At 41.0% G+C, this 10,382-nt stretch overlaps 1 protein-coding gene across 7 annotated transcripts in view; it reads right to left on the reverse strand.

The window, feature by feature from the left end:
* Nucleotides 1-6,117, reverse strand: part of LOC122544068 (ecto-ADP-ribosyltransferase 5-like) — a 29,671-nt gene extending 23,554 nt beyond the window's left edge. For all 7 annotated transcript variants that reach the window (XR_006310255.1, XR_006310254.1, XR_006310256.1 and 4 more), the window contains exons 1-2: nt 5,949-6,117; nt 526-719 (exon numbers count right to left, since the gene is read on the reverse strand). Coding sequence is in view for 1 of the 7 variants with exons in the window: in XM_043683070.1 (XP_043539005.1) it covers nt 526-571 (46 nt within the window). In the remaining 6 variants the exon portion in view is untranslated. The remainder of the gene's footprint in view (nt 1-525; nt 720-5,948) is intronic.
* Between the last annotated feature and the right edge of the window lie 4,265 nt (nt 6,118-10,382).

Consider the following 10,382-nt stretch of genomic DNA (forward strand, 5'->3'; position numbering starts at 1 on the left):
CTGGACTGCTGTGTTATTCTAGCCTCCTGGTTATCTATTTTGAACGTATTTATGACAGGGAAAGATAGGTTTTTGATTAGTGACGGGATCAAGGGTTATGGGTGACGGCAACAGAATGGGGTTGAGAAACATATTAGGAGAAAGTGAGGACTGAAGCTGCTGGAGATCAAAATCGAAAAGTGTGGTGCTGGAAAAATACAGCAGGTCAACCAGCATCCTTGAGCAGGAGAATGGACGTCTCCGTCATAAACTCTTCATCAGAATCATATTAGCCTTGGTGGAGCATACTTGAATGGTGGATTGGCTTAATTATTTTCCGATATCTTATGAGCAATGCACATAATGATTTCATACACTCCTCGGGCAATAATTGCTGGAAACTGAATGAGCTCCTCTATTCCAAACTTTACACAATACACAAATCACAAAAAACATGAGTGCTTTGCTTAAAATATCATCACCAAATGAATGACTTTTGGAAACTCACTTCAATGAGTTTTGTTCTGACACAGTGAAAACACTTACTTTTAAAATGAGAAAGGAACAGCACTATGTAAACCAACAGTTGCATTTCTCCAGAAGTGACGTCCCTTGCCGTGAGCTCTTCGAACAGTTGGATTCTTTTAAGGTTTTGGTTCTACTGTTTTAAACTTTGCCTTGTCTCTCCGTGTGTGGAAATTATCAGTTGAGTCAACACAGAAGCACAGCGCTGACTGATCCTGAAACCAAGATGAGTAAGAACATGCAAATTGATCAAGACCTCGAATAAACTGGTGGAATGACATAACATTCAGAATTAATGCAGTGCGGCGTAAGGTTTTCCTGCCCATTGAATCCACACCAAACCTTCAAAGAGATCCAAACTAAATCTCGACTACTTTGTCCATGCATTGCCGAATCCGAAGACACTAAGGGCAATTTAGCATGGCCAATCCGTCTACCTTGCAATTTTTTGACTGTGGTTGGAAGAGCGAGAATGTGAAGTGTCCATACAGACAGCCACCTGCTCTTGCAAATGAATCCGGATGAGTGCTACTATGAGGTGGCAGTGCTAACTACTGAGACACAGTACTGCTCACGTGCCTGATTTCCCACCATGAATTTGCAAATCTGCTCTCTCCTATTTTGTTTTCATCAACTTGGCTGTACATCCAAATGTCGGCACACGTGTGACGGGAGATCTATTATAGAATCATAATGGAAAGAAGCAATCCTTTAGCCCATCAGGTTTGCCCCTCCAAAGAGAAATATCTACCAGTTATATTGATCAATGAAATGCTTACCACTCTGCTGCAGGCAAAATAAAAATACTGTGAATGCTGGAAAGCTGAAATAAGAACTGAACATGATCGAGAACATTACATTTTGGTTCAGCTAGATTCTTGTTCAGAAATGCCAGATATATTGAAGTGAAAACCAAGAAGAATCGCTGTTGGACACGAGATATTCACTCTGTTTTTCTCACACCATAAATGCTGCTAGACCTGCTGGGTTTCTCCAGCACTTACTGTACCTAGGTACCATTCATTTGTCACCTATTCTATCCAAGATCAATGCATTGACACTATTTTGTGTGAAACTCCATTTGATCGTTTGATCTGCACTGAAAGCTGCTGCTAACCATTTTACATGTCATCTACATATTTACGCCAGATATTTTCAACCATTTTGTGACCAGAGACTATTTAAAGAACACATTTGCACATTAAAAGACTTTTTCATGCAGATAAAGAATTGGACAGTTTTAACGATGGAAATACAAAAATAAAAATCCATCGTCATGCACAGCATCACTAAGGAACTGCTGTAAATCTTACATGCAAATTGTCTTCATTTTCTGCCAAATTTGAAATCCTGGAATTCTGTTTTGTCTCATAGCTTCTGTAGTATGAAACAAAGGTGTGAGAAATGATGGGTGGCCGATGGGAGTGCATGGAGAAATGCGTCATAAATTGGAATAGAACACAATTTTGGAAAAGGAAATGATAATCCACAATTACATTTATTGTCGTTGTCATCAAACTGTTCCCCGAGGTTAGAGCTCATACAGAAACTGCAGGTCATCAAATGAAATTTCAGGAGAATTGGCTTACATCATGAGATATAACCAAGTGACTTATTACGTTGTGCTGATAAGTGAATGATCATCAGAAACTAGAGCATTTCAGTGTTCAGAAAAGGAAAGCAGGGGGACAACTGATTACAATGTATAGAGATAAACAGAACTTGCTGGAGATCTGTAAGTAACAGAAGCAGACATTGCTATTAATTAGAAACAATCAAAAGCAGAAATTTCTGGAGAAACATAGCTGGCCTTGCGGGATCCATGGAGAGAGAAACGAAGTTAATGTTTGGAGTTCAATGATCCTTCTTCAGGACCTAATCACACGTCACGAATCAATGCAGTGGAAACGTTAACAAATTTTCTCTCTCCACAGATGCTGACAAACCTGCTGAGTTTCTCAGCATTCTGTGTTTTTGTTTGTTTCAGAAATCCAAGTTCCTTTGTCTTCGTTTTGGTTTCCAATACAGGAACATATAAACATTTTAGAAATTGTAACAGTTTCTGCAGATATGCGAATAGGAAGATATTGGCAATATAACATAGGCTGCTGAATATATAATGAGAAATATGAAAATACAGAATTAACAAAACATGATTGTATCTGGCGATAGAATTTCAGCAAAACTTGCTGGCAGAGAAACAATCGACAGAAAAGAGTGAGAACCTTCAAAGCGAAAAGTCACAAAGATTTTCTGAGGAAGAGGAAGGTTATCATTGACTTCTCCTCACAAATGCTGCCAGACCTGCTGATCTTATTCAACAGTTTCTATCTTTGTTTCTGACAAGGATATTTGATTGCCTTCGACTGAAACATTGAATGCAATAGATCCAATGTTGCTGACCATACGAAACCATGTGGGAAAATATGTATTAAGAAGGAACCATTGTTGCTGCAATTGGATACAATGGACAGATTTCTTTGTATGGTTAGAGTAAGCCAAATGTACGCTCGTGTGAAGATATTAACTCTGTGGGAATTAAAAATAAAACATCAAAGCAGAGCGTAGTTTAATGTGAGACAATACTCAATGTACTGACGCAGAGCACATGAACTGCAATGGGTCTGGAAGACAAAGAACAAATAACAAAGAAAATATACAACCCAGGAACAAGCCATTCAGCGCTCCAAGCCTGTGACGATCCAAACCTACTGTCTAAATCTGTCGCCCAATTCCTAAGCATCTGTATCTCTCTGCTCCCCACCTACTCATGCAACTGTCCAGAAGCATCTTAAATGAATCTACCGTGCCGGCTTCTACACCTCTGCTGGCAACACATTCCACTACCATCTGTATGAAGTAATTGCCGTGTGTATCCCCCTTAAACTTTCCACCTCTCACCTTGAAAGCGTGACCTCTCGTTATTGAATACTTAACCCTGGGGAAAAGCGTGTATCTATCCACCCTATCTGTACCCTTTGTGATTTTGTAAACCTCAATCAGGATTCCCCTCAATCTCCTTTTTCATAATGAAAACAACCCTAACCTACTCAGCCTCTCGTCATAGCTAACACTTTCCATACCAGACAATATCCTCGTAAACTTTCTTTGCACTCTCTCCAAAGCGTCCACATCCTATTGGTAATGTGGCGACCAGAACTGTACGCAGTATTCTAAATGTGGATGAACCACGTGTTATACAATTTGAACATGACTTGCCAGCTCTTTTATTCAATATCCTGTCCAATGAAGGCAAGCATACTATATGCTTTTTGACAATTCAATCCACCTGTGTAGCAACCTTCAGGGAACAATGGACCTACACTCCCAGCTCTCTCTGCCCATCAACTTTTCCCAAGGCTCTTCCATTCATTGTATAATTCGCTCTAGAAATGGTCTTGCATAAATGCATCACCTCACATTTGTTTGGACTGAAATCCATCTGCCACTTTTCCGCCCAACTCTCCAGTCTATCTATATCCTACTGTATTCTTTGAAAGTACCTTATGCTTTCTGCTACTCCACAAATCTACGTGTCATCTGAGACAACTCACCTGTAATCTGTCAAGGGGCATTTGGGTATGAACAATTAATGGTGGTCCAGCCAGTGACACGCGAAATGACCCAATTTCCTGGTAAACATGTATTTACTTTATTATGCAGCAGTTCCCGTTGATGAATCATACTCTGTGCTCGTTGTCTCCCCCATCTTGTGAGCGCTGTGTGTGCAGCTCCTATCTGCAGTGTTTTAATTACCACATCATTTGTATATTGACAGTCTGTCTCTCTGCAATAAATGCTAGCCTAGCCAGTAACAAATATTCTCAAAGAAGAAAATGGATCATAAAAAGCCAATTGCTGAAGGAATGGTCGCTATTCACTTTGAGGGTTCTCACTCTATTTTCTGTCGATTGTTTCCCTGTCGGCAAGTTTTACTAAAATTTTATATCCAGGTACAAATTGCTTTCATTAATTCCATATTTTCATGTTTGGACATGTTTCAAGCCTCAGAAAATGTTAAACGTTGGACATTAGGAAAAGCAGCTCAGATATTAATGTACCCTGTATTTATCATGTAAGATAGATTTGAGGCGATATGCCAGTTTTAAAAATTAAGAAGACTGAGGAAATTGTAAGAAAATGGAGGAGTGAACCACGTTGCAGTGAGTCGCGTGGCTTATATACGCCAGACCATGTAAGGACGGCAGTTTCTTTCATTAAAAGGTATTAATGAACATTAAAAGTTTTTGTTTTAATTTGACGGTTGTGACATCAGATTCTAAATTCCAGACTTTCTCTTTTTTCTAATAGAAACAATTTAATTCAAACATCAACTTGAAATTTAAGCCCAGGTCGCCGTCTCGATGTATAGATGTAGATTTAATAGCACGAGGCCATCAACTTGAGTTGGCTGAGCTTCAGAGATGAAACATCAGAGCCACTTAACACTCCATTTCCCCTCTCAACATCGCCTCCTCAAGGTCATAGTGATGCACACTATATGGCGATTATCATACAAGTCTTAACCACTCCCCGTCATCTGGTGCAACCATTTGTCATTACATTGAAGCTGCACTTCCTGAAGGGCAGCAGAAAATAAGAGCAGCTTTCACTTGTTGTGTTGGTGGCACCATCTTTCGGGCAATGTCACCGAATAAGGCTATGGTGTACTGTGCATGGATTGATTGTCAACAGTCAAAAACGATAAAGAAAGGATTTATTTCAAAAGAATGATTTGCCTGAAAACCATTTGGAGAACTTTAGGTTGCACGTTATCTATGCAAATGCAAACTGTTTCTTGCTTTTAAGAAACATCTGCTATTTTTAACAGCAATAGAGCTGTGGTTCAGATCTGAAAATAAGAAATCAGTCGACTGAAAAGGTCTTAGTGACAATCTTTCGACAGTCTTTGCCCAGTATCATCAGGTTGAGTTGAATAATCAGAATCACTTTTTTTTTAACTGTGTGTTGAAATCAGTTTCTTTAAAAAAAACTTCCCCTCTGTTCCTGTCAAGATCCTGGTGTCCAGTTTAAAATAGCCTATCGTTTGAACAATCATTTCTCCTGCGTGCTTTGCCAGATAAGGATTACACCAGTGCAAGCTTTGTTGTTAACTGGTGCTGAATGTGGTCAATGTGTGAAGCTCAGAATAACAGAAAGAAGGTGGTTCTTCGCCTATTGCGTTAAAAAAAGACGTTCACAGGATGTGTATACTCAACCTGAAACTCTGTAAAGAGTTCTGCTTCTTTTTTTCTGAAATGGAGAAAATATGTGAAATAATGTTTTTCATGATCCATTATTGTCGAAGTGTCAAAAATATCCACAGCATTTTAATTGGCACGGAATTTTGGGTTAGTTCACGTTTTAACACCCTGTTCTGAATCAGACCCCTCTCAAGCACACATGTCCATGATCCTCAATTTTGTTAGGCCCAATCGACTCACCTTTCAAAATTTGATCTGCAGTGGAAGCCAAAACGTGCACGGTATCGTATTCACTCTTCAAAATGAAACATACTGGAACACTGCATCAGACGTTCACTTTAGTTTAATTCAAGTTAAGGACAATTTGATTACTTCTCATTGCTCAACTCTCTGTCGCCTTCTCTCTTTATCTTGCACTTCCTTTGCAGAGGTCACACACTTATTTCCTTCCTGAAAAACCTTGCCTGTATTTTTCTCTCTCTCTTTCTCTCTCGGTTGGTATAGTCTTCTCTCTCCTCCTGTCTCTCATCCAAACATTTTCTCATTCCCCATTTTAGTTTTCTCCATCATTTCTTTACCTGGTATATTTTAATTTCCTCCACTCTCTTCAGCTTCTTCCCGTTATGCTGTTTTCCCCATTCCTCCTCTTTCTCACTGTGTCTTAAATGCTTTCTCATTTCCATGGGATTCATAAATTATTGTGCACAGCTTTGATCACTCACTTGAGAAAGTCTAAGATTATATCAGCTGCCGTTCAGAGAGGATTTACTGAATTAATCACTGGGAAGAATAGATTGACTTAAGAGGAAAGGTGGCTAAAAATGGTCTGAATCCATGAGAGTTTAGAGGTGATTCTTTTCAAACATGAAGCAATCGGATTGGGAGTTGACAGGGTTAATTCCGTGAAATTGATTCCCCAGCAAGTAAGAAACTGTAGCTTGGATCTCCCAATTCAGAAGATAGGAGGGGAACTTATTTTCTGTCAGTGGGGCATCAGTGGTATATATATCTTTCGTGGTGAACAATGGAGTTATTCAACATCTTTGAGACAGTTGCGAGAGATTCCTGCACTGCTTGCTTGAGCGTCATTAATTTTCAATCTCTCAATCTGTGTCTCTGGTTTTCCTGTACTACTTTTGTCATTTGAGATTCATTTTCTTGCTTTCTTTCATTTTATTCTGACCTGCCCTTTTGAATTGCAGATCGTGTCGATTTGGCTAAATCCTCATCGAAATTTCAAAAACACCAAAACCCCATTTTACTCACCACCTTATCTCCAGCTCCGCCTCAGCTGTCAACATTGCCCAAATTCTGAACTCACCAGCACGTGGAACTGCGAGTAATCTCAGGTCTGTCCTATAATTTTGCGGCGAGCTCCCCAAATTGACGAGAATGTCAATCCTATTCTGATCTGTATTTTTGGTTAAAATGAATACCCCGGATTACCGCACTATGAATGTGAGGATGCAAGGTTCAAGAACTGTCCACAGATGCTTCAAAAGCAGCATATGGCCAAGTGTTATTGCCACTTAGCTATTAATCTAGAGATCCAACTCCTGTACTGTGGATGCGGGTTCAAATACGCCATGACTGATGAGGAATATTTATTCAATCAAAACTTGCACGTAAATGTCTAGTGGTGACCATTGATGAGAACATAGAACATAGAACATAGAAGAATACAGCGCAGTACAGGCCCTTTGGCCCTCGATGTTGCGCCGATCCAAGCCCACCTCTAATTATCTTGTACACCTCTATCAAGTCACCCTTAAACCTTCTTTTCTCTAATGAAAACAGCCCCAAGTGTCTCAGTCTTTCCTCATACGATCTTCCTTCCATATCAGGCAACATCCTGGTAAACCTCCTCTGCACCCGTTCCAGTGCCTCCACATCTTTCCTATAGTATGGCGACCAAAACTGCACACAATATTCCAGATGCGGCCGCACCAGAGTCTTATACAACTGCATCATGACCTCAGGACTCCGGAACTCAATTCCTCTACCAATAAAAGCCAGAATTCTTAGTGATCTTTTGGGAAGGGGACTTCCATCCTTCCCTGGTCAGGCCTACATGTGACCCCCAACAAAATGGCCGATTCTCAGGTGCCTTCTTGGTAATTAGCAATGGACAATGAATTCTGGACCAGTGGTGCTGGAAGAGCACAGCAATTCAGGCAGCATCCAACGAGCAGCGAATTCTGGACACCAAATCCGGTCAATCAATTAAAGAATGTGGGTTGCAGCATCTAAATTCGTGTTGTAGGATGGAAAGATTCGACAAAGTGCTGGTTCAGTGATAGTAAAGATGACGTCGTAAAGTCTCATGGCCGACAGACAGGCGTGTAAGTCTCCTTATGCAGGTCGTAGACGTTTAAATTCAAGTAGGTGAAAATCTCATCGTAAGTCGCTGCTGGCATGTCAATGGAAAATAAACAAATGGCTCTCTTATTCTATTTGCAGATTGAAAGCTGTCATCCTGACTTGGTCTGACCTTCATGTGAATCCAAACTTGGTTCAATGTGATAAAGTCTGAACTGCACTCTGGATAAGAAATGCTGGCCTAGAAAATAACACCCACCTCACATGATTGAAGTGATAATCTTGAATTTCAAACACAGAAGATATCAAGAAGGTTCTTCAGTTTTACAATATACAACAGGAGCTTAGGCCCCATTGCTCCATGCCAGTCAACAAGCCGATCTGCACAATTCCAATTGCAGCAATTGGTCTATAGCCTTCTTTGCTATAGCACTTCAACTAATCATCAAAATACTTCATGAATTCTGTGATAGTTCCCGTCACCATTATCTGTTCAAGCAGTGCGCTCAGGATACCTCTCACCTTCGGGGCGGAAAAAGAACCTGCGAAGTCTCCTTAACCACTTTGCATGTACCTTGAATCCAAGTCCCCTGATTATTGATCTCTCAGTGGAATGAAATGAATCTTTTTTAATCTGTACATGCTGCTTATAACACTCAATCTGGTGCCCCTAACTCCCTAGCTCTTCCTGCTCAAAGGTAAACGACCCCAGTTATATAGAGCTTTTGCAGCGTAGACAGTCTGTGTCCACAGCTGAAAGGTTTCATTCCAGGAAATGTCGTAGTGAATATATTCTGCAACCTATCCAGTGGTTTCACATGCTCCACATAGTGAGTCGAAGAGAATTGCACCCAATACTAGGATTTGGGATGTCACATTGTGTCTGTACAGGACATTGATGTGATCACGTTTAGAATAACCGTGTACAATACTGATCGCCCTTTGACAGGAAAGATATTGTTAACATTGAGATAGTACACAAATGATTTACAATAATGTTGCCAGGTATGGAGGGTTCGAATTAGAGGGAGAGGCTGAATAGTTTCCCCTGGAGTGCAGGAGACTGAGGGGTGACTTTATAGATTTTGGTAAGATTAAGTGGGCCATGGATAGCGTACATAGCCAAAGTGTTTTTCCTCAGGTGAGTGAGTCCAAAGTAGAGGGCAAAGGTAAACGTTGAGAGAGCAAACATTTGCAAACGACCTGAGGGGTAACCTTTTTACATAGAGGTTAGTGGGTACGTGTAATTATCTGCCAGACATACTGATGGAGGCGGGTACAATTAGAACAATTCAAAGGCATCTGCATGGGTTCGGAGGGATATGGGCAAACTGATAGCAAAAGAGTGGAGATGAATTGAAGTTATCTGACTGGTATGGATGGATTTAGAATTAATGTAGAAACAGACCCATCGGCCCAACAAATCCACACCGACCCTCTGAAGACTATCCCATCCAAACACATTACTCTGCTTTTACCCCAGACTAATGCCACTTGCCTACACATCCCTGAACATTATGAGCAACTTAGCATGGCCAATTCACCTAACCTGGACATCTTGGAGTGTGGAAGGAAACCGGATCACCCAGACAAAACCCACGCAGACACAGGGCGAATGTGCAAACTCCACGCAGACAGTCGGTCGAGGCTGGAATCAAACTCGGGTCCCTGGTGCTGTGAAGCAGCAGTACTAAGCATTTAGCCACAATGCCATTTTACTTCTGAGGCTGCGATATTCTACGTGAATTTTCATTTTTTGCATGTTCTCCGTTGTCTCTTCTATCCTTTGCGCTCTCTGGAAACCAGAACTGTGCAGAATAACCTTTAGGTTACACAGAATCGGAACAGACAATGGTAACTCTCCGTGCAAAATGTGGATGGGAACCTCATGTCATAGTGTGAAATAGAGACTGGACCTTTACACAGGAGCTCCCAGGGAAACCTTGACAAGTTCACTGTAACTTCCTTGATTATTGTTCCACTCCTCTAGAAATGAACTCCAGAGTTTCCATTTTTGTAACATCCATCTTAGCCCACATTACAATCATTAGCAATCCGCATCTCGCTAACACACAAGGACAAGTCCTTCAATCTTTATCCCCAATTCTATTCAAACTGACTGCCCAAACAGGATGCGTCTTCAACGGTCTCACAGCCCCACCAAAACGTACTCCTGCCTGGTCAACTCCGACTCCAAGACTCCTCCTACATTTCCAAACGCATTCCCCAGTGGAAGACCATTTCAGACAGGTAGTCAAACCAATAGCTGGCTCACTTGTTGAGCTGTACTAATTGCGGCCTAGCAGAACCTTGATACTGCTGCAGGAAGCAATGACTCAGACCCAGGAAACCCCC

Source organism: Chiloscyllium plagiosum, chromosome 46, assembly GCF_004010195.1.
Source record: "Chiloscyllium plagiosum isolate BGI_BamShark_2017 chromosome 46, ASM401019v2, whole genome shotgun sequence".
Taxonomy (NCBI): Eukaryota; Metazoa; Chordata; class Chondrichthyes; order Orectolobiformes; family Hemiscylliidae; genus Chiloscyllium; species Chiloscyllium plagiosum.